Source organism: Melanotaenia boesemani, chromosome 14, assembly GCF_017639745.1.
Source record: "Melanotaenia boesemani isolate fMelBoe1 chromosome 14, fMelBoe1.pri, whole genome shotgun sequence".
NCBI classification, from domain to species: domain Eukaryota; kingdom Metazoa; phylum Chordata; class Actinopteri; order Atheriniformes; family Melanotaeniidae; genus Melanotaenia; species Melanotaenia boesemani.
Genome location: NC_055695.1, coordinates 25,011,386 through 25,036,024, shown reverse-complemented (window position 1 = coordinate 25,036,024; position 24,639 = coordinate 25,011,386). Strand labels below are relative to the sequence as shown.

The 24,639-nt window shown below is 38.7% G+C and overlaps 2 protein-coding genes across 3 annotated transcripts; one reads left to right on the top strand and one right to left on the bottom strand.

Annotated features, from left to right (window-relative positions):
- Positions 1-43: 43 nt before the first annotated feature.
- On the bottom strand, positions 44-6,228 carry LOC121653517 (signal-transducing adaptor protein 1-like). 2 transcript variants are annotated; one of them, XM_042007060.1, is made up of 13 exons: positions 6,051-6,228; positions 4,712-4,783; positions 4,505-4,624; positions 4,359-4,415; positions 4,087-4,235; positions 3,820-3,951; positions 3,485-3,554; positions 2,736-2,838; positions 2,543-2,629; positions 1,287-1,349; positions 1,117-1,185; positions 896-1,033; positions 44-778 (listed from the first exon to the last, which is right to left on the bottom strand). In XM_042007060.1, exons 1-13 carry the CDS (start codon positions 6,132-6,134, stop codon positions 714-716), a joined length of 1,209 nt encoding a protein of 402 aa, XP_041862994.1. In that variant the 5' UTR covers positions 6,135-6,228; the 3' UTR covers positions 44-713. The 2 variants fall into 2 exon arrangements, with proteins under 2 accessions (XP_041862994.1, XP_041862993.1); XM_042007059.1 differs by having other exon boundaries at positions 896-1,042; positions 1,120-1,185.
- A 2,035-nt stretch (positions 6,229-8,263) lies between these two features.
- Positions 8,264-22,225, top strand: LOC121653228 (ras-related protein Rab-11B). Its single transcript, XM_042006562.1, has 5 exons — positions 8,264-8,421; positions 9,947-10,142; positions 10,230-10,423; positions 10,507-10,587; positions 21,504-22,225. Exons 1-5 carry the CDS (start codon positions 8,382-8,384, stop codon positions 21,647-21,649), a joined length of 657 nt encoding a protein of 218 aa, XP_041862496.1. The 5' UTR covers positions 8,264-8,381; the 3' UTR covers positions 21,650-22,225.
- The last annotated feature ends 2,414 nt before the right edge of the window (positions 22,226-24,639 follow it).

Genomic DNA, 24,639 nt, shown 5'->3' with positions numbered 1-24,639 from the left:
TTCTAAACAGAACAAAAATAAAAATGTGTTGTTAAAGCTTTGAGGAAAAACAGGTGTGAAACTGAAGTAGACCAGCTACAGAACGTCTTAAAAACCCCTTCATTTCTTCTTGTTTTCAAACTCCTTCACAGCATATAATAGGAACCGTTTGATCCCATCTGATTTGATGTGACGGAGGCAGGAATTTTACTTCACTTAAAAAATATGTACAGTATACTTACATATATGAGGTAAAACAAAAATACAAAATAAATGCTAAGTGTTCACATCAGAGGCAGTAATACATCATGTAGTATATAAATGATCATTAGCCTGTAAGGCAGTACAAATATAGCTATAAAAAGCTGTGTAAAATACAGTTATATTAAACAGGTGATTCTAGAAACGAGTGGAAAAACACTGGTACTAAACGTTTGATACATTCGAAGGAGGATGTACCACTGTCGATGGCAAATGTGCAAAACCTACAAGATTAACGTGAAGATAATGTGATAAGTATGGCTGTCTTCACAGTCAGTTAATTTACTAACGAATGTCCTAGAGAGGCAAATCAATAAGATGTTAATCTTCAGAGAGGCTTCGCTTCAGACAGCTAATCGACCAGGAGGAGGAGCAGAGCCATGATGCGGAGGAGGTAAGCGACCACTCGTGTGCGAGGTAGCTCCATTCTTCGTTCAGGTTTCAGCTGATGGCGAAGGCCTTCAGAGGAGGGGTCACTTCTGACACTTTGCCTTCTGTTGTAACTTAAGTTTAAGCTCTGATATTGCTGCCTGAGGAACTAGAACGTACCAGAGAATGAGCTTTAACTTTGTGGCAAGAAAGTAAAATAACAAATGTGAAGATATAAAAATTAAGAATGCAAATTGATTCTTTTTAAAGAATGTAAAGGACTTACTTTGTTTTTCAGTGTCTATATTGGCTGTTATCCTGGACTCTAAAGGTGAGGAGGAGGAGGAGGAGGGCAGTGTAGCAAGAAATGTTTTGCGAAGGGCAGGAGTTGGAGGCATCAGTACTTTTTTAGTGGCTGTTTGTCCTGATTGTGTCAAACACAAAAATCATTTGTATGATTTCAGCTCGGCAGCTGGTGAAGGGATACGATAAGACGAAGGGACTTACGTGGCAGCAGAGTAGTGTTGTAATCGTCTGTCTGTTTTTCTTTCCCTACGGTTTGTTGCTGACTAACATCTGTGTTCAACCATGGAAAAAATGAAGACACACCTGGTTATGCCTGTAAGACTGCATGACAAGTGACAGACAAGTGGTGGGAAAGTTTTACTCACTCTTACCATTCAAATAAGAATTTTCCTCTGGATCTGCCTCTGGTTTAGGAAGCAGAATTTTTAGAGGGACTGAAAAACAAAACATGTAATTATGATTATTGTTGGGCTGATTAAAGGGAAACTCTCAGCTACGTCGGTCTATGGAAATGGCATCAGGTGATGGTGTTGTCCAGGTTTTATAATCACATTGAGTTTAATCTGTCATGGTACAGAATAAAGTTCTTTTTTCTTCACCCAAGCAGCATTGATAGGTGATTAGTAATCACAAAGATGTGATTACAAATTGTTTTATTTTTAAAAAGCTTTTGACGATCCCCAGAGGATGAATTTACTCTTTCCGTTGAGCAAAATGTCCAAGCAACCAAAATTAATAATACAATCAATCATAAAATCCATTTTTAAATTAATGGATTGATTACTATAACAGAGAATGTCCAAAAAAGAGAAATTACTCAGGGAAAAAATGGTTTAAAACAATTATATATATATAAATGCATAAATAGAGAAATTCATACAAAATTGATATGTAGTTTTGCATCTTGTTTCTTGTGTTTTTTTTATATATATATAATTTTTGGCATTTATTCTCTGAGTAAATTTTTCTGTTTTTCAATTTCAGCCATTTTGCAGCAAATGTGCTGATGAAAGAACATTTGTAGTGTCCTAATCAAGTTTCAGATTGGTGAATATTTACGTTTGTGACCTCAAACTAGTGATATCTTCACCGGCTTCATCTGTAACGTCAGCAAAAGTGTAAATGTCAGTCTTTAACACCAACATGAACATGCTCAGGTTCAGCGTGCTGACGTTTGTTCTCAGTTTCAAAGTACAAATCACAACAAACTTTGTGAAAAGCTTCTTGACAAAAGTTCTAAAATTAGCATAGCATGAGCAAATATGCATGTGCGTGTGTGTGACTAACAAAGCTTTCATATAATCAGAGGGAAAATCTACTGATAAAGCAAAGCTGAGTCAAACTGGATTTTACATGCCCACTTTTGTAGTTTTTTTTTATTAAATTAACACAAGCCCCTCCATTTGTTATGCATACTACGCATTCATGTTTAAAGAGAGTACGCTAACAAAAACAAGGGACAAGTCATTTTTCTTTATCTTTCTGTGGCATGGAATCACTCCCAAGACTGAGCCGTGCTATTGTAGAGGAGGAATTTCCATGATGGTGACATCAAAACAAACATCAGCCCAACAATGCAGATGTTTTGTAGCTGGGTGCGTTTGATTCGTATCACAGGACACAGTACCTGGTTTTGGAGGCAAACTTGGTGGGCCAGGGTTTGTTAAAGCCTGCTGGGTGATCTCTCCGCTTTCATTATCAGATGAAATAAAAGCTGTTGGAGTCAGGAGTCTTCCATTAGTCATGCACAAGCCTCAATACATAGATGAATAATTACTTAAAAATAAACCGAGTGAAAGTATATCAGCTGCTGTACGTACAGATGGTCTTCTCGTATGAACCCTCCATGATAAGAGGAATCAAATTTCCACCTGTTTTTTCTACCAAGTAGGCGATCACATCATGCAGTGTGGCACAGGGAACCTGCAGACATCAACGTATTAGTAACTACAGAACAATCAAACACACACAGGAGATTAATCAGGTTGCGTGTTGACACTTAAACTTATCGCCCTGCATAGAGATAAGACTCAACTTTACCACAGTAAGAACTGCAGAAGTTTTGAAACAGCCGCCATCTTTGTTAGAAATTCAGTTTTATTTCTAGTGGATGTCACATTAGCAGAAGATGGAATCTATGTACACTTTACTATGGCAAACACACATACTTTTATAGAGATGAAAAACATTATCCAGCTACTAATCATAGGTGACGTATGAGGTCATCAGACATTTTTATTGTCGCTTCAGTTCTTCTTTTTTTTTTTTTTTTTACTGGTAATCAGCATCTCCTTTTCCAAGAGGTCATAAAGCATGGTTTGCTCTTATCTCAAAGCCATAAAAACCTGCTGATATCGATTACAACCAACTTCTATTGTTTATGACTGCCAAGTTGCACAAAGCTTAAGTTCAACTCAGTGCATTTCATGAAGCAATAAAACGGCCATGTCTGTTTGCACTCTTTCCTTTTTATGATATTCAGGAATATTAAAGGATTTGCTATAAAGTTAATGTCAGTACATCTATGGGACATATCTGTGATACATAAATTAAGTATAGTGCTACTCACAGGGCTGTCCACATCAATGATGAAGCCCCCTTCGTGTCTTCGAGACACACGGTAGTGTCTGAATACAGCTCTGAAAGAGAGGCAAATAATCTGTGAAATTGAGTAGAGTGAAGTCAAGAATGGCCAATAAAAACAAAGTTTCTGAATGATTATGCACCATCGCTGAAATATATGGTCAGAGGAGAAAAGAGATCAGTCACACAGGACTCTGATTCAGGCTGTTGCACATGCCCATTGTATCCCTTTCTTTTAAGCAGGCAGTTACAGTTGTGCAATTCTTTTAGCACTTAAACAAGTTTGTGATGAAGTTACACTTTAAATATGTGTGTGCATACCCGTCTAGGTCCTGTCTCGTGGTGATGGCAAAGGAGATTTTGTCTCTCCCAGGCCTCAGTATCAGGTTTCCCTTCTTGGCTTCTCTCTCGAGCAGCAGTTCTGCCTCCATACGGGACACCTTGTGGTAGCAACTGCATCAAAACAAAGGGGACAAAGAAGGAAACACTTAAATCACTCATCAAAGATGGAGTTGAACAATATATAAATGGTTGTATCAGCTCTGTGGTGAAGGTATACACTTGAGAATGAGAGACATTTATACTTACGCAGGCATGTCAGCTTTGAGGCTGATGTACGGACTATCAGTGACTGTGTTTGAAGCAGAGTTACTCGCCCTGTCTTTCTCTCTTTGAATTACCTCTCTTAGCACGTGGATCTGACCAGGGAGCAGGTTGAGAGAGGTCGGTACTGACAGCTACAAGAGAAAAACAGTTATTATATTGTGCAAATGATGTTAATTAAATCTAAGCTTCCACTGAAATAAGAAACTTGTAATATCTTGAAAAACAAAGTCCTTCTATGACGTGAGATAAATCACCTGAGCCACAGACTGGATGTAGCCCTTCCATAGCTCACGAGCTTCTGCATTTGGTGCCTGCAAAAGCAATGAAGGAGAAAAAAAAAGTTAAAAAAACAATGTTCCAAAATAAATAAAAAGAAGAGATATTCCACAAAATTCCTCACAGTGAATTTGATGTTTCCATTCTTCATCTGGAGGTTGAATCTGGCTGCATCCAAGTTACGGTCTGGGCTGTTGTCGTCTGTTGCCGAGATAAATTCACTGAGGTCCAGTTTGTCAACATACTGATGAAACACACACATAAATGATAAACGAAAAACATTCGTTCAAATTTGTGTATTTTATTAACCGATGCTTCTGAGAGGACTTACATCGCTATCTCTAATGTCATTGAAGAAAAAAAGTTTGTTTCCAATCAGGCACGTCCAGAGTTTCTGAGATGTCTGCTCAAAACACACAAAGACACATGAAGCATAAAAGATATAACAGTAAACAGTGGAGACAGAAAAAAGACTTACAATCTAATCATTCAATGAATGTTACAAAACAAGGAAATAAGTAAGACCTCTGTAATCTGACCAGATGACATTCCAGGTTGAGATTTCATGAGTCAATTGACTTAACCAGAAATCAGATGTGTGGTGTCAATAACACTATTTACTGGAATTGTTTGGACAACAACAGTGTGAGAAGAGACTGTTATACAAGGTTGTGATCATTGTTGTTTGTTTCTAGTCAAAGGCGCAGTAAACTAGTAATTGAACAGCTTTAAATAAGCATTAGCCTCGCTGGTTAAAAAAGAAAAAAAGCCCCTCTTCAGTTTCCACCATATTAGTACAAGTACATACAAGTACAATATTTTGTCAGCAGAGCTAAGCTAAAGACTTATTTTTTGCTAAGCCTGTTGTGCCAGTTTGAGTCTCTGCGGCACTGTTGGTTTCTGGTTTGCTCTCAATTTACATCACAAACGGAAGAAAAGCCATCAGACCAGTTGGAGAGAAACAGGGAAACTTCCTAAAGTCTACATGCACACATCTAAAAACATGCTGTATCCACAAAAAAACTAAGCTAACTTTACCTAACTGTATGAAATGTTTGATGTAGAGGGATATAAACATCAAGCATGATTAGCAGGACATTTTTGGAATATTAAGCACAGTTAAACACAAGTAAATAAATACATTTTAAGTTGATTCTAGTATAACAAAATTATAAACTTTGACAAGAGCACTTGAAATCTTTTGCAAGAAGTTTGTCTCTCATAATTAATACCTATAAAAACAGCCAAACTATTTAAGCAACTAGTCTTTAATCAACTTTTTTATCATTAATAAATCAAGTTGCTAAAGTTTGTATAATCCATCAAGCAAACTTGCAAGATTTTGGTTAATCTACAAACTTATAAAAAATAAATATCTTCAGGTTTTGGACAAAATAAGCAATCTGAAGATATTTTGCTTTAGTAATTTAAACATTTTATAAATGTGCAACAAAAAAAAGTTTACCCTCAATTGGAGTAAAGTATGTTACCCGATGTGAATTAATCTTATAGGTAATGCTCTAAATTGAACCCACATTTAAATACCTAAAGCTTTAACAGGTATAATAACTTATTAGTAATTTAATAAAGTGAGTAACTACTGTCACACCAATCCTTCTGTCAAACAAGTCAGGAGAAGCTGATTTCTCCCCTCATGTCTGATGATCTACCTTATCTCTGAACGACCTCTCTAGGTAACCCTCAAAGTAACAATCTTGCAGCTGGTTCTTCCTTCGCCCTGCACGCCGCGCCATCCCAAGGTCTGGAGACGTTTACAACAATCCGGAGCTTCTTTACAGCCTTGACTAAAGCTCTTCACTTGGTTCCAGTGAATAAGCAGGGCTTGCCTGCTTTAGTTACAGCCCCATATAAAAGTGGTAAATCAACCTGTTTGTGCGTTATGTCATCCAGAGGCGTCTCCCTTGCTGCTGATTGGCCAATCTAGGGAAAAAGGTGGGGATTTTCAAGTTATCTACAGGTGAGACTGACACTGACGTAGGTGTGGTTTTACCCAAGGTTGGAAACTATTTGGCTTTTCCTAACCTGTAAAAACCAACAGGCCGAACAGGATTCGTTGACTTTGATGATAGCTGGTCGTTTTTTTTTTTTTGTTTGTTTTTTTGTTTGTTTTTAAAAATTTTTTTTTTTTTATTAATCCAGGCCTATATACTGTATACCGAAACATTCCAGCATTTGAAAGACTGACTTTTAACTGTGTTATCCATTCATAAAAGGCAGTGGTTATGGGGTTTTGGTCTGAACTTCTGTTGTGGCTAAACAGTTATTATGTAACAGATACTGTAAGTGACAGTTTATCAACTGTCAGGTGATGGTTAGTTTGACTACCTTCAACCCTTAGCTGCTTTTCGTGCAGCTAGATTTTCAACTGCACATATAGACGTGTGTCTGTGGAGGACTTTATTGTCTTTATTGAATAATTAAGTAGACTCTTCACTTTTACACATCTTTTCAGCTTCCTCTTTTAGCCCTTGGTATTACTTCTGTTTTAAAAAAATCTTCTCATGTTCCTTCTTCTTGATATTGCGGTTCTCCACCAGGGTCAAAATTTCCTATTTTGACCATGTTGCTTACACCCAACCACAGTACAGATGTCCCTGCTATTCCATTCACCTGGTTATGGTACTCTGTGTATGCTATACTTGCCTGCATCTTATATACTGCTATGTGCTGCTATGTGCTAAGAGGGTCATCAAAGCTAGCCATAACTGTAAGCTTTATTTAAAAGGGAAGTAGTTTTAAGCCCAGTCTTAAAGATAGACAGGGTATGTTCCAGAATTTGAGGACATTTTCTGTCCCACCTGTAAAATTTCAAGTAATCTGTACACACTGCACTAATACATGCATTGCTTGTGTAAATTACACTTGTCTTGGGAAAAAATGTAAATATAGTTAACAGTAAAAAAAAAAAATGTTCCAAAATATTATTCAAACTACCATATAGATCTGAAGCACCCGTAAAATGTCTTTTCTCTTGTCCTATCTTCTGGATGACAAACTTACTTGTCAAATATAACCATTGAAATATGTTTTAAATACACATTATTGTATGATCTTATCCTGGAGTTTCTCTTTTATTATTGAAACTGTTTATTTAAAAATCATCAAATCTTTAATAATAGTAATAATGCACTGAAGTTGTGTCCTACAACATGTCAGCAACCCTGTTACAAAAACTAATTTAACATGGCAGAAGAAGAAAGAAAACAGTGAGTCACAGAGAAACTAACTAGTCATGATTAATGCTAACAGCAGAGGAAGATCAAGGGTAAGTTTTTGGTTTTGTTGTTGTTGGTGTGTGTGTGTGTTTTTCTCAATCTTTGCAGCCATAACTGAGTGTGTCACTCAAACCAATGCAACCCCGTTACTCTTACTGTAATAATAACACAAATTGTTATATATACTTTTTTATTTTTATGATTATTATAACTAGGTTTTTATATATCCAAATTGTCATCCAATTTTTAGATGACCCAGAGGTCATTTTCTATTAAATAGTAAAATATCTCAGTTTCAACATCTAATATATTGCTTATGTTATTTTGGAAATAATAAATATGTTAGTGAGATTTGCAAATAATTGCATTCTATTTTTATATCCATTTTACACAGCTTTTCCCAACTTTTGGGGAAATGAAGTTATACTAAAGTCCAGTATCTGAATAAATATAGTTGTTACTTCCTACCATAGTTACTATTTGTAGGCTTCAGCTAAGTATTTTAACATATATTTTTATAGATGTGACTATGAGAAGTCACCCTTCGTTTTAGAATATGACATTATACCAAACAGCTGTAACGATTACGATCACAGGTCTGTACCCGAAGCTGCGTAGCCGGAGGTCACGTGACCGCGTAGTGCCCTAGCTGTACGCAAAGTACGCTTTGTCTTCTGTCATCTTGGCGCACCACCACCCTGGTCAGTGCAGGGAAGTATTTTCTGCCATCACTGCGCTCTCTCCTAGAGCTGATTGTATCACACAATGGGGAACAGAGACGACGAATATGATTTCTTGTTCAAAGGTAAGTGGAGCTGATACTGTGATGCTTTCTTTTGTACCAAATCTGGCTAAACTGAAGTTAGCATGCTAGCTACGTTAACGTCAGTGGTCAACATCAGCTGCTGGGTGCAGCTAACGGTAACTAGCTAAATTGTGTCTGTAGCGACTGCGTTGTTAGCGAGTTTACTCCCTCACTGTGTCAATAATCTCTCATCCGCCGATATATTAGGGTTGGCTTCGTGTTTTATTCGTGTTAAACTTCGATTCATGGTATTTGTTTTGCTCACAGATTTTCCAGAAACTAGGGCGTATAGTGAGTTAGTCCTTACAAGCTAGTGGCTAGTCAGAAAAATGGTGCGATTACATTGACAATAATTCAATAAACGTTGTCTTAAAAGAAACGTTGTCCTGACTGTTTTAACCACAGATACAACACTAATTTAACAAGGAGGAATAGCAGTGGCGTATTTTCTTAAGACTGTTTCATTCAGTTGGTTGAAATTAACGGAAAACAAGAGTTCCCTTAGTGGGAGACTTGTGCCTCAGGGAGGAAACTCGCACCCTGTGAAAGGAAAGAAGAGGAAATTGGTATGACTTTGTTATTTTTGTCAGGTATCTAATTACCGCGGATCGACGGTAATTTCCTAACCAACGCTTTGTCATTGATGACTAAACGCATATTTCCCTACTAAACAATACTCGATCTGACCTGACTGGATCACTAAATTATAAATGTGGCATGATCCAGTTCACACCTGGAAAATTTGTTTCCTGCCGAAACGTCGTTTATGTGTTAGATTGCAACACAATAGCAGCATACACCCCCTCCCCCCGCACTGTTTGGTTTGGCATCTTGGCTCTCATCAGATTCAATCCTATTTTTCCTGTTAATTACATTTACCCCCTCCTCCACCCACCCAGCCACCCACCCTAACTCAGTATCATACAGATCTCAAAGAGTCAAGGAATGTTGACACTGAGTCAGTCATTTAAAACCCCTCAGATGTAACAGACCAAAGCTTGGATGCCTAGATTATAATACTTTCAGGATTTGGATTGGATTTATGTAGTAAATGGGGTATCACTGTATGCTAGATAAAGAAGCATAGAACAAGTGTGTCTGTCAGACACTGATTGGAGGATACCGATGACTCGCCAGGACAACGCAGGAACAGAAGCCTTGAGAAACTGTCGAGTCAGATTTCCCAGAGTGCAGTCTATTGGCAACTTCTTCCTGCCTGACTCCCAACAGGGCAGAGTCTGATAAGGATTTCTTTCCATAGTTAAAAACAAATCACCAAGTCAGCACTTTCGCTTTGAGAATGATCATGACTGCATTGCAGCCAATTACTGATGGAGGCAACTCTGCTGTAGAAAATCACAAAGTTATTTATGTCAATTGATTTGTAATGGGGCTTTCCACTGTATATTAGGCAGGAATTCTGATCACAGACTAATTGCCAGAATGCGTTGAAACCTGAAAGCAACTCTTTGTTTGGGTACCAGTTATATAATGTTTTAATGTAACTTTGTTGTTTTCATTCTAGTTGTACTTATTGGAGACTCGGGGGTGGGGAAGAGTAATCTGCTGTCCCGTTTCACGCGAAATGAGTTCAACTTGGAGAGCAAGAGCACTATAGGGGTGGAGTTCGCCACCCGCAGCATCCAAGTGGATGGAAAGACGATAAAGGCTCAAATTTGGGACACAGCTGGACAAGAGCGCTACAGAGCAATTACTTCAGCGTGAGTGTTCTTTTTCTGGGTATCTGGATGTACCTTTTATTAAGTATAGATTATACAGTGTAATCAAACGATTTATGCTGTGAATAGGTATTATCGGGGTGCAGTTGGCGCTCTTCTAGTTTACGACATTGCCAAGCACCTGACATATGAGAATGTGGAACGCTGGCTGAAGGAGCTCAGGGACCACGCTGACAATAACATTGTCATCATGCTGGTTGGAAACAAGAGTGACCTCCGCCACCTCAGGGCTGTGCCCACCGATGAGGCTCGGGCATTTGCAGGTAAATCAAGTTGTTATTTTAGGGAACACACAATTGAGTCAGCCTTAAATATAAAACATATCCAACTTCTGTTCTCACATCAGAAAAGAACACTCTGTCATTTATTGAGACATCAGCGTTGGACTCTACAAATGTGGAAGAAGCTTTCAAGAACATTTTAACAGGTAGGAAGAGAAAGGCGTGTTCGCACCTGTTTCCAAAAACAAAAGAATGCTGTAAAATGCTAATTAAAAAGCAGAAAATAGTTTATAGGTAATGATTAAAACGTATTTGTAAACTACAAAATCAGCATATCACATGTTAATAATGAGAATAATAATCTTTGGTAAATTTTGAATTTGATGCTGGTAACATGTTTTAAAACAGACATACATGAGCTTTGTTTAACCCTTGGTCAGTTTTTAAATAAAATATGTAGGATAAGTGAACAGATTCCAACATTAGGCAGAATGCAAATCCACTTTGAACCATTAAGATAGATATTTTTGCCATTTAGTTAAAAGTAATAATACACAAATAAATTTGGGATATATCACCCATCCCTATGATGAATGGATTCACTGACTGTGTTTTTCAGAAGTGTTCTTGAGCCCTTGCATTGACCTTCACAATAGAAAAGCGCAGGTTTATATTAACTCGCTGCTGCCTAATGGTCAGTACCTGGTTTCGGCAAATCTTTTTCTCTCACTGCCCTGTATCTTTATATTCCACTGATAATTAAGATCTCCAGCCTATTTTTAATGTTGTCCTCAGATTGCTCACTCAGTCTTTCACACAGCGGTGAACACCTCCCCCATTGTCACTTATGAGGTGCTCAGCTTTTGTGGGATGTTCCATTGTTTCCATTCTAATGACTGACCTGTTGCCAATTAACCTAATTAGTTGTGACATCTTGTAAACGTCTGGCTAGATGTGTAATTCGCTTATTCATTCAAATCTTTTAAACAGACACAAGAAGCAAGGAAAAAATGCCTTTGATATCTTTACTGACCAAATTGAATGTATTTAGAAAATTCAATAAACAAATTTAGAATTTACTGCCAGCAACAATTAAATGTTTGGATAGAAAAAAAGAGGGGAAAAGTGGAAGAATGTAAGAGCAACATTGTTTTGGAAGATTCTACAATCTGGAAATAAACTGGTGAGAGGTGAGGGTGTCAAGATTGGGTATAAAAGAAACATCCCTCAAATCAAGGCAAGGATGATCACGTCACAACATTTTGTGCTAAACTCAATAAAAATAATTCTAAATTCAAATAATATACAGTTAGTATACAGATAGTTAATATACAGCTACATTCATTATGTTATAAAAAAAATCAGGGACTCGGTGCATAAAGGCAAGTTTATTTGTGTAGCACATTTCATGTACAAGACAATTCAAAGTGATTTACGTAAAACATTAAAAGCAGTACAGATGGTGCAAAGAAAGCATTAAAAATTGTAAAAGGCCACAACAAACAGCAAAAATCACAATAAAATCATACATTAAAATGATTAAAAGCAAGATAAGTTAAAAGTTACCATGCAGATTTCATGTACAGGTGTGTGAGAAAATAAATGTTTTTAACCTGGATTTTCAAGTGTCAACATTTGGTGAAAGTTTAATCTCCACCGGAAGTTTGTTCCACTTTTTTGCAGCATAACAGCTAAATGCTGCTTCTCCATGTAGTTGACCAGAGTCTTTGGATCTAAGAGCTCTGCTAAGTTTATATTTTCTTAACATATTACAGATGTATTTTGTGATATGTTCAGAGAATTCTGAGATTTGTAAACGATCAGAAGGGTTTTAAAATCTATTCTGTGACTGACTAGAAGCGAGTGTAAAGATTGGTTTGATGTTTTTAGATCTCTTAGTCCTTGTTAAATTGCTAGCAACAGCGTCTGGATGAGCTGCAGATGTTTAATGCTCTTTTTAGGAAGTTCAGTTAACAGATTATTACAGTAATCCAGCCTACTGGAGATGAATGCATGGACTCGTTTCTCCTGAGGCCTGTACTGCGAAGCCTGATTACCGTACGCAACCCAGGGTTTTCCCATCTCAATCAGTGTGTGCTCACATGAAAGAAACCCTGCAGAGCAGCATACTTCACCACGGAGGAGCAGACAATTTGTCTTGAGGAAATATGACAAATGTAAATGCATCATCTAGGTCAAAACAACACAGGAAGTAATGTCGGTAGAAAATGCCAACTTTGTTAATTAGTGAATTTATACAATATTAATTAATTGGACAGTATAAACGGACAGTACTCTGATCACTCAATTTCACTTTATTATGCCGCAGACGTTTCGGGCACAGATTCCTCACTTTCCTTTTTTTTTTTTTTTTTTTTCCCGAATATGTTTATTGGCTTTTTTGTTTTGTACACACATTCAAGAACAGTAAACAATAAATACAAACAAACAAACAAACGACGGCCCAAGCAAACAATCTGTCATTTCAAGACATCAAGATACAAATGCCCTTTTAACAATTGCTGAAATTTCCAGTCCCATATGAGACAGGAAAAGTTTCCAGGTTTTTTCAAAGACCACATCCTTGTGATGTAGTCGAGAAGTTAAACCATCAAGGGAAACATAGCTAAGAATAGTCCTGTACCACTGTGTCATAGTGGGAATCCGGTCTGAAGTCCAGTTAACCAGCAAACATTTTCTGGCACAAAAAGTGAGCATTTGATACAGTTTCTTATGGTATTTGTTGGTGATAACCGGATCAGTCAGTCCAAGCAACAGGAACAGAGGGTTACAGTTTAAGTTAGCAGAGAATATCTTATCCATTTCCTGTCTGACAACCTGCCAGAAATTTTTCACTCCAGGACAAGACCAGAAGCAGTTTGTGAGGGTACCTATCTTAGCCTTACACTTCAGGCACAGTGGCGAGGAATCAGGCTTAAATTTATGGCGCAGATAAGGTGAAATGTGGGCCCTATGGAGAATCATGAACTGAGTTGCTTTAACTCTATTACAAACACACAGGGGCTGAGTTATGACGAGGGCAAAACTGCTGCGCTATTTAACATTTGCTGCGCAGTTTTGCTCTGGTTATGTTTCTACGATTAGCGCCTGATCTATTAAGACTGCTCCTGTTATCATTTGCGGAGCAAACAGCAGTATTTAAATGAGGATTTAGCGGCGCTGTTTGCTCTGTCATGTAAGGTTCTGGAGAGCAAGGAAACCGCAAACGCAAAATTAACTTTTATCCGATAGAAGTTGAGACAAATAAAGGAGACAAATAAAAATATTGCGGAAGTCGAGGAAAAAAATCTAAATGTCACCAGAAATGCTGCAATATAGTTTCATATTCAAGTTCAATTTATTTATAAGGCACACTAACAACAACCTTTAGGAACCAAGGTATTGTACATATAAAAACATGCAAGGAACAAATAAGAAATAATAAAGGTTTCAAAGCTATAAAGAAATAATAATAATAATAATAATAATAATAATAAAAGACAGGCATGATAAAGTCTTTAAACTTATCCAGCAATTCTAATGTTGCAACGCTGGATCGTCTCCACAATCCTCTTCTCTGGCATTCTAAATATATTAATATAATAGAAAAAAATGCATTATCTTAGTCGCCTTTCATGGTGTCTGTGCCTCCTCCTTAAAATTATTACTGCAGCCATTGCGCGTATACTGTTGTGCCAATTAGCACCTGCTTTTCAGAAACGCTATTTTTAGAGCAAACATAAACACCGCAAACTATTTGCGGGCTACATGAATCCCACTGCTGCGCAAACCAGATTTATTTGCATAGTCTCCTCCCACTAATGTGCACTTTCTGGCCGGAACGCCCATAATGCATATGCAGTAGCCTCAGAAACGCAAAGTGGAGAGCGGCGCAGTTTTGCCAGGATAACTGACGCAGTTCCATGTTTGCGGCTTTGATAGATAAGCTTGGGCCGATTTTAGCGGAGCAAAGCCGTCTGCACCTGTTTTAGTACACGCAAAGCGTTAATAGATCAGGGCCACAGTGTTTTAGTATTCTTCCAAATGTCATTCCAATCATTGTCAGTGATAACACAGTTGAGTTCCTTCTCCCACAGTGCCTTCAGTTGCAGAGTATTGACAACAGAGTACATTTGCGTAATGTTGCAGAATGTTCTAATAGAGCTATTTGATTTAGTTAAAAAAATTTGTCTCTCTGTGTCCGATATGTTCTGGAGTATCAAATTAGCATTGTCTCTCTGAGCGAAGTCCCTCACCTGCAGATACTATATAATAATAATAATAATAATACATTTTATTTTAAAAAAAGCGCCTTATCAAAGCACCCAAGGACACTGTACAAACATAAGACATTAAAAGTAAGCAAAACATTAAAAGCACAAAACAGAATAAGTGATAGGGGAAGGAAACACTGTGGAAAGATGTATATGGACTTAGGGGGGATAAGACTGTCTGAACAGATGAGTTTTGAGTCTGGATTTGAAGAGAAGGAAGGAGTCCACTGTACGGAGATCAGGAGGGAGGGAATTCCAGAGATGAGGAGCCGAGCGACTAAACGCCCTGCTCCCCATTGTTGCCAGACGTGCCGGGGGAACGGAAAGCTGATGGGTATGGGAGGAACGCAGTGTGCGGGAAGGGGTGTGTGGATGAAGGAGATCAGAGATGTAAGATGGAGCCAAGTTATGGAGTGCCTTAAAAGTGATGATCAGTATTTTGTAGATGATCCTTTGTTTGATGGGGAGCCAGTGGAGTTGTTGCAAGATGGGAGTGATATGATGAGCAATGGGGGTCCGAGTGATAACACGTGCGGCAGAGTTTTGGAGGAGCTGCAGCTTCTGGAGGGACTTATTGGGGAGGCCAAAAAGAAGTGAATTGCAGTAGTCAATGCGGGATGTGATCAGGCTGTGAACTAGAATGGCAGTAGTTTGGGAAGTGAGGGAAGGACGGAGACGAGAAATATTACGTAGGTGGAAATAGGCGGACCGGGTGATGTTATTAATGTGAGACTGGAAGGACAATGTGCTGTCGAGGACGACACCCAAGCTCTTAACCTGAGGGGAGGGGAGGACAGTTGAGTTATCAAGAGTAATGAAACATTTATTGGCTTTGGATAGGGTGTGAGGTGTGCCTACCAAGAGGACTTCCGTTTTAGAGCTGTTTAGTTTTAGAAAGTTGGATGAGAACCAAGACTGGATTTCTTCAAGACAGAGGGTGAGGGCGGTTGGCGGGAGCGAGGCAGATGGTTGAGTTGAGAGGTAGAGCTGGGTGTCGTCCGCGTAGCAGTGGAAATTGATATTATATTTACGAAGGATGTGGCCGAGTGGGAGTATGTAGATGATAAAAAGGAGGGGGCCCAGTACAGAACCTTGGGGCACTCCAGCGGAAACGGGGTAGGAAATAGATTTATGAGATTTGAGTTGTATGAACTGTGTTCGATCAGAGAGATATGAAGTAAACCAGGCTATTGGGGTGTGAGTGATGCCAAGAAATGAGAGTCGACTTAGAAGAGTAGCGTGAGAAATGGTATCAAAGGCTGCTGTGAGGTCCAGGAGAATGAGGATGGAAAGCAGTCCAGAGTCGGAAGCCATGAGTAGGTCATCAGAAATTTTGATAAGTGCAGTCTCGGTGCTGTGGAGGGGACGGAAGCCAGATTGAAACTGCTCATAAATATTGTTGGACAGCAGATGATTATGAAGTTGAAAGGCAACAGATTTTTCTAAAATTTTGGAAATGAAGGGGAGATTGGATATGGGACGAAGGTTGATGAAGTTGGTTGGGTCCAGGCCAGGTTTCTTCAGAATGGGCGTGACTGAGGCAGATTTGAGTGAAGAAGGGACCAAACCAGAACTCAATGAAGAGTGGATGATTTTGGTAATGAGAGGCGCAAGTGAGGAGCAGCAGGATTTAACCAGGATGGAGGGAAGTGGATCAAGGTGACATGTGGAAGGTTTGGATTTATGGATAATGTCAGAGATGGTTTGGACTGAGGGAAGGTCAAAACTAGAAAAAGTGGTTGTAAGAGATGGGAAGGAGGTAGTGGGGTCACCTCCAGCGACTGCAGCTCCAGTTGAAGTGAGGTGTGTATGGATATCTGTGATTTTGGAAATGAAAAAAGACATGAGTTTGTTGCAGAAATCGTGAGATTGCATATGGTGGGGAAGAGAATCAGGAGGTTTAGTGATGGAAGTGAGAAGAGAGAAGAGGGTTTTAGAGTTATGACTGTTTGAATGGATTAAATTGGAGTAGTATGCAGATTTGGCTGATAGAAATCATTCTTCGGAATGTCATATTTCTCAGCTAACTGGTTAAATGACATAAATGTAGTTCCCTTAAAAAAGTCCTGTAATATACACAAACCTTTGTGTGCCCAGTTTTGAAATCTCTTATCTTTCATACCTGGTATAAACTCAGGGTTATTCCATATTGGCGTGAGCATCGAGGTCGTATTTGACCACCCCTCAAGTTTTCTTAACATGCGCCAGGCTGTAGCTGTAGCAAGGGAAATTGGGTTAGCTCAAGCAAGCTTTAATGATTTATTCTTTCGAAGAAACAATAAGGTTGCTAATGGGCATTCAGACATGGAGCTTTCTATATCCATCCATAGTGATGTAGGTTTGTTAAGTACCCAATCTGCTATGACACGTAAATGCGTGCTAAGTTGGTAGTTTTTGAAGATCTAAACCTCCATCAGATGAGGGGCGGCATAGTACAGCTATTTTAAGGCGTGCCTTCCTTTTAGACCATATGAATGAACTAAACCAACTGTTTAACTGTTTTATTACTTTGTGAGACAACATAACCGGAACCATCTGCAATGGATAAAGAAGCCTAGGAAGAACATTCATTTCTAATAATGCAATTCGGCCCATCCAAGTAACAGGGAGAGTGTTCCATCTTTCTAAGTCCAGACGAATGCGGTCAAACAAAGGGGGAAAATTTGTTTTATACATTTGTTCAAATCTAGGTGTTACCTTTATCCCTAAGTAAGTGAAGCCCTCGTGAGACCATTTGAATGGAAAAGGTCTTATAGGAGCTCGTTTTGGGTTCAAGAGGCCCAGAGGCATAGCCTCGGACTTGGTAAAATTTATCTTATAGCCCAAAAAACTACTAAAAGCATCAATTGTTTCAATGAGACAAGGAATAGAGATCTCCGGGTCAGTGATAATAATCAAGACGTCATCAGCATAAAGTGTAATTTTATGCTCCTTATCTGCAATTTTAAAACCACTAATGTTTTTGTTTTCCCTAATAGTCTCAGCTAAAGGCTCAATCGCAAGAGCAAAGAGCAGCGGTGAGAGGGGGCAGCCCTGCCTCGTTCCTCTAAAAATGGCAAAATAAGGAGAGCGTAAACCATTTGTGAGCACTGCTGACAGAGGATTTCTATAAAGGATTTTGATCCAGTTTATAAAGGTAGCACCTAATCCAAATTTATTCAATGTACAAAACAGATACGACCACTCTATCCGGTCGAAGGCCTTCTCAGCGTCTAAGGAAAGCACTAGGCCACTTTTAGAGTTATGCTGGAAATATTGAATAATATTCAGTAACCGACGCATGTTATTTTAAGAGTTTCGGCCTTTTATGAACCCAGTTTGGTCTTCTTTAATTAGTGTGGGCAGTAATTTCTCTAACCGAAATGCTAACGCTTTGGATAGAATTTTTTGGTCTACATTTAATAACGAGACGGGTCTATAAGACTCACAATCATCAGGGTTCTTACCTTTTTTTTAATATCAAGGGGATATTCGCTTCTCTTAAGGATTGTGGTAAAGTATTTTTAACCAGGGAGTCATTAAACATGTTCAACAAAGGATCAATTAATATATCATGGAATTCTTTATAAAATTCCACGCTGAGTCCATCTGGGCCCGGAGATTTGCCAGACTGCAATCCTTTAATTGCATTGAGTACCTCTCTTTTAGATACAGGAGCTTCGAGAGTTGCTTTCTGTTCTTCCGTCAGACAAGGAAGGTTCAGTGAAGAAAAGAAGTCTTCCATTTTCTTTAATGAGTCAGGCTGTTGTTCAGATTTATATATAGATTTTCATAAAAGCTTTTAAAAGTACTGTTAATTTTTAAGGTATCAAAAGATAACTTTCCTTGGTTATCCACGATTGAGCCAATAGTTTGAGAATCAGCCTTTTTCTTAGTTACAAAGAAGATACAAAGTATCGCCCTGCTTTGTTGCCACTTTCATACAGTTTTTGTTTTGCAAATCTGATCTGGCTTGCTGCCTCCATTGTCAGAAGGGTATCCAAGGCACTACGAAGTGCAGACACCTCCTTGAGTTTTTGTGAGGATGGCCGTTCTCCGCATTCCCTTTCAGCACGCCTTAATTTGGATTCAATTATTTTAATTTGCTCAGACTGTCTTTGCTTTTTAGTAGAGGTATAGGATATGATAATACCTCAGGAAAAGGCTTTTGAAGTCTCCCACAGTAAAGACAAGTCACTAGTAGAAGATGAATTTGTGGAGAAGAAGAATTTAAATTCGTCTCTGAAATAGGAGGTAAACTTCTCATCTGTTAATACGAGGGGGTTAAATTTCCAATACCGGGTACGAGTTAGTGGGTGTGACAATTTATATTCTAAAAATACTGAAGCATGGTCAGAGATTATGATAGGGCCTATTGAACAACCAATAACAGAACACAATAAAGATCTGGGAAGCAAAAAATAGTCTATCCTGGTGAATGACTGTGCAGCACTTGAAAAGAAAGTATATTCTCTATCAGCGGGGTGCTGGGCTCTCCACACATCTGTATAACCCGCGTCCTCACAGAATGCATTAACAAACTTGGCATGAAGAGAGTGCCACTGTCTCCCAGGTGGAGATTTATCAATAGCAGGGCTGAGGTGACAATTGAGATCACCTCCTATGATAATATGTTTATCGCCAAGATTAACAACTTCAGAGAACGCGGACGACAACAGATGTGCCGGAAGTCCGGGAGGATTGTAAATATTTATTATTGTAATTTCTTCACCGGAAATTATACCCTTTATAATTACATAACAACCCGATGCATCCTTTCTACAGTCTAGAAATTTAAAATTAAGGTTATTTTGTATCAAAATGGCAACTCCTCGGCTCCTAGATGTGAAAGATGAGAAGTGAACTTGACTGAACCCCCCCTGCTGAAGTTTTAAATGTTCAGTGTCATTTAAATGGGTCTCCTGTAGTAATGCTATTTGTACCCCCTCCTTTTTTAGATAGTTTAGGACCTTCCTTCGTTTCATAGGTGTATGTATTCCCTTAACATTCCAAGTACACAGTTTAAGTCTTGACATAACCGTAGTTAAGAAATAAAGTAACAGGGCATCTGTTAAATGCTGAAGCCACAAACATTATGATAGTGAACATAGGGCCAAAAAGAACATATAATAAACAGTTACAACAGAAACCGGTGTACGTAAGGTACACGCCATCAAACTTTAGCAAAGAGCGGAACACTGTCCTCCTCCTAAAGGAGATCGAGCGAGTGGGATTCCTGGCAGCAAAGAGAAGCATATCAGTCCGGGCCGCCGGGAGGCTGTGCTCATCTTTCCCCTACGCCGTCATTTACTGATTTTAGACTCCATTTGTATCGCATTTCGCATCAAATAACATACTCACAGACAGGTGACAGTCCAAGGTGAATTACGCCGTGCAGAGAAGTTCCGACGTCACTCACCACCATTCATCGCGTCCACATACTTCTCCGCCTCAGTCGGGTTGTCAAACACCCGGCTTGATCCACGATAAGTTATCTTTAGCTTAGCCGGGTAGAGCAGCCTGTATTCCGCACCCAGAGCTTGGAGTCGCCTCTTCACTGAGTTATATCCTTTCCTCTTACGAACCAGCGCAGCAGAAAAGTCCTGGAAAAACATAACCGTGGAATCTCCGTGTTTTACAGCCTGGTTCTCCCTTGCTAGGTCCCAAGAGGCATCCATCACGCGTTGTTTGTCTTGGTAGTTATGAAAACGCGCTATGACCGGTCTTGGCTTCTGCTTTGATGAGGGCTTTGGAGCAAGTGAGCGGTGTGCTCTCTCCAGTTTAATTCCACCGTTCTTCGCTTTGATCTGTAAGACCTCAGGTAGCCAGTGTTCAAAGAAGCGCATTGAGTTAGTCCGTTCCACGTCTTCAGGTACTCCCAGTATCCTTATGTTCATCCTGTGACTCCTATTTTCCATTTCGTCCAGACGCTCGGTCAGAAAGTCCACCTTCTTTTCCAAAACCTTGACCTTAGTTTTGACCGGGTCCGATGCATCCTCCAGGGCCACAATCCTCTGCTCTGCCTCGGTTAGCCTTTTTTCATGGTTGTCAAGAGTGTCGCCGTGCTTTTTCAGCAGTTCTAATACCGGCGCTAGCTTCTCATCCATAACTTTAGTGACATTTGTGGTCACCTCATGCACCACTTCACGCAGTGCAACGCGAAGATTAGTATCTGTCTCTCCTTCTGCGACAACCTGTTGCTGCCATGTCCGCAGCGTTAGCTTCCTCTCCAACCATATTAGCTTGATGCTCGTCGGCGGTGTCTGAAACAGGGTTTTTCCTCCGTGGCCGTGCTTCTTGTCTCAGAAAGTAGTTATTGATGCTCATCTTATGTATGTTAATCACTGAGCAAGCGAAGTTGTCCTTTTTTAGTAGGGATATATGAAAATATCAGTGAATAGCTTTACCAGCACTCCCAGACTCAACCTGCCCTCACACTGCCATTTTGAAAACCCTCACTTTCCTTTTTATTTATAACCTCCGCCAAGGCATACATATGTTTGTCTATTTGTTAGAAACATAGCTCAAAAGGTTGAAGTTTTAGAAAAGAACAGAAATGCATGACTGAGACTGTTGATCCTTTAGGTGACAGTGCATAAAACTATAAGAATTAATATGATATTTAAACAATGGGAAACATGTCTATCTCATCTCTTTTTGAGTATGTTGCTGGCATCAAATTCTTAATTTTATTCTTTTCTGAATACTGTAAACACATCTTTGCATTTTAATTTTTGTATTTCCTGCCTACTATTGCTGAATCTTAATTTACAGGGATATTTATTGAATAGATACATTTCTAAAGGGTGTAAACATATGAAGAACATCTCACAGTTAACTTATCTTTTGCCTTGAACTTTGCTTTGCAGAAATCTACCGCATTGTGTCACAGAAGCAGATAGCAGACAGATCTGCGCACGATGAGTCTCCAGGCAACAACGTTGTGGACATAAGTGTCCCACCAACCACTGACGGCCAAAAAGGCAACAAACTCCAGTGCTGCCAGAGCCTGTGATGCTCTGTCCAGAAACACTCATCTTTTTGTCTGCTTTCACCCCCAACATCACGCCACCTGTGCACTTTTTCCTCGCCCCCTTAGCTCTGCTCACGGCCAACTCCCTCATCACTTAATCCTCTTTCTTTTTTCTTTTCTTTATCTTTCATTCTGTTTTATATAAGTACTCTTAAAGTCACTCATGCTCTTCTCTCCCGTTATGAGAGAAACATCTCAGAAGCCTTTATGTCATTGGTCAGATGAGTTGTGTGAAGGTCCCTGCAATGCAGGAAGGAGGCAGTTGTTTCTGTCTTAATGAAGCTTGTGAAGTTGTTTGAACTCCGCTGAAACGCTGTCATGTAGAGGTTGTGAAATACATTTCAGTGGTGGCCACTAGATGGTGCTGTGTAAATGACCTCCTGACAGCCTGGTGAAGCAGTATTATGCGTTTGACAGTGTGGTTCTTACTACCATCAATTATCATGCCAAAAATATCTTCATTATGTATTTATTGAACAATACTGGCTTCAGTTGTCGTTGTTTTACTTTCAGTTAAAAAAAAATGTAAAAAAATTTACAATAAAATTCTTGACTAAAATGAGTTTGGCTTGATGTATTTTTCCTCCATGATTGCTATATTTCATATTCAAGTCTTATCAGTTTAGTGGAATCCTTTGTAACTGCTCATAGTATGATTAAGTATTTTTATTCAGTATTTCAGGAAGTAATGTTTCACTTACAATTAGCAGCTGTTGTAGAAGTTTTCATATTATTCTAAAAGTATAATTATTTCTAGTGGTTAAGTGTTCATTGCCGTTTTTTCATTGTGATTTAATTATATAACTCAAAATATAGTGAAAGTTTAAAAAAAAAATGAGAGACTGTGTGTTCGTTGTATTTTCTCATGATGGCAGCAGCAGAGATGTCACTGTTTTCTGCTCAGAGTCTGAAATGAACCAAGAAAGGTGAACACCACTCAGACCTTTATCCCTCACTGAGCAGGTAAAACATAGCTGTTGAAAACACCCAATATTTCTTTATTTTAAACTACATAGAGCATTTTTTTTATTGCACAAGTAAACTCATTTATGATAATCCAGTTATTAAACTTTAAAAAGTTTTCATACTATTAACTCTTGGTCTGTGTTGCAGAATAAATACTTTATTCTGCCATTTTCTCTCTTTTCTTCCAGTAGTCTTTTTTTTTTTTTTTTTTGCTAAATCAGCAATGGTGCGCATCCAAAACGGCCAGCGTGTTGATATCCAGTTGCTGGCATGTGACAGGTCCCTTTAAAGCAAAACAAAGCTATCATTTGATGCTCCAAGCTGGAGCACAAAGTGGTGAAGCACAGTTTCTCCATCTCAGGACACTACTGGACAACGATGACCCAAGGAATGCACATGATGAACGTTAACGTGACACCAAAATGAGTTAGAAACATACTGCTTTAACAATTTTCCATCTGCATGTCTATTGCTTAAGTAAAGTACTATTTTCACCCAAACACAGTATTAGTTTATCAAGCTGAATTATCAAGGTAACAGATATATATTTCATACTATAAGGGGATATTTTCAAAACATGAGGTTGTAATATTAAGTCATTTTAATAATTTAAAAAAATAAAAAGAAGGTATAGATCAAGTAGATTTTTACAATCTGGTTGTAAGTTAGGTGTAATAAGTCGAACCTCTGGGGTGCAGCAGCTGGAAACTGCTTCATCTACAATCTGGTGTAATTTGATTTTTAAAAAATATTTTCATGCTAAGATCTGAAGTGAACTCTGAGGCCTAAAAGGTTGTGAATACTTTTTAATCTGGCAATAAAAAATACTTTAAGTAACCTCCACATTATATAGAGAATTGTGTATATTTTAAAAGACCTGAGGAGATTGATTTTTGCAAATAAAGGTCTGAACACAACATTTCATAATCTCCAAGTTGTGTCTCTTTGCATCAGTCTGTGTCTACAATAGTAAGAGATGTGACAATGGGAGCTGTATGGGAAGCATGCCACAAATAAGCCTCCACTTAAGAAAAGGGAAAAAAGGATCAAAACTACAGGTTAGCCAATGAGCATGCAGGTAAAGACTCACAATCATATATTAGCTGTTCACCATGGTGGTGGACATGTTATGGTTAAGTGTTTTCCTCTCAGGGATTGAACAGCTTGTCACAGATTTACCTATGGATTTTATATCATATTCAAAAGACACAACAACACAATCAGACCGCTTGTCTGAAATTTGAACATTTCAACAGGATAACAATCCTCAGTACACCATGAATCCACCGAGGAATAGATCAAAGGGACATAATGAAGAGCTATGGCCACTAAAAAGCTCAAATTTGAATTGTTTCTAAATGTGGTGGAACTGGGAGCACCTGAAGGAAGCCTCTGGGATTTTAAATGGGAAGACGGATTGCTCAGAGTTATCACTTAGGGAATCTAAAGGGAGCCATTCTCGGTTTTTGGATGCCACATAAGATTAATAATTTAATTTCATGGAGTGTAATTACTTTTTCATGACTTTACAAATTTCCATTATTCATCTTAGCAATGTTTTTTTTTCCTCTCATTTTGATCAAGTGTAAACAACACAGCGTAGATTGTGAATGTGGATGGACTAAAGTTAATATTTACCAGAAACAGTAGTTCATGTTAGTGGAGTTTGAGAGTGAAACATTTTCAGTGCTTTGTTTTCTGGCTCCTACAGAGCTGGAACTGTTACCAGCAGCAACATACTGACTATTTTCAACGTTTTCTGACTAAGCTGCTTATGCAGACAACAGGGCGAGGAGATTCTGCTCCACTCAACTGATATGGTAGCGAAACCTGACATTAGCCGTTTGTTTTTCATCAGGATTAGTGAGATCACAGAGCTGTGGTCCAAAGCAGACATCCTTTAAGTAATGCAGTCCCCCACCTCCTCTTCCATCATCACCATTCAGTATGCTCTGTAAACATCTAGTAAACGGAGAATAGCATCTACAAATGATTAGACCATACTA

Bases quoted from the DNA above. Each gene is read 5' to 3' on its own strand.
- LOC121653517 (XM_042007059.1), bottom strand. From the start codon at position 6,134: ATGGCGCGGCGTGCAGGGCGAAGGAAGAACCAGCTGCAAGATTGTTAC. The intron at 4,784-6,050 runs GTAGATCATCAG...TGTTTTGAGCAG, and splicing joins AGAGGTCGTTCAGAGATAAG to ACATCTCAGAAACTCTGGAC. The intron at 3,952-4,086 runs GTAAGTATAAAT...GTTTTGATGCAG, and splicing joins CTCAAAGCTGACATGCCTGC to TTGCTACCACAAGGTGTCCC.
- LOC121653228 (XM_042006562.1), top strand. From the start codon at position 8,382: ATGGGGAACAGAGACGACGAATATGATTTCTTGTTCAAAG. The intron at 8,422-9,946 runs GTAAGTGGAGCT...TTTTCATTCTAG, and splicing joins ATATGATTTCTTGTTCAAAG to TTGTACTTATTGGAGACTCG. The intron at 10,424-10,506 runs GTAAATCAAGTT...TTCTCACATCAG, and splicing joins TGAGGCTCGGGCATTTGCAG to AAAAGAACACTCTGTCATTT.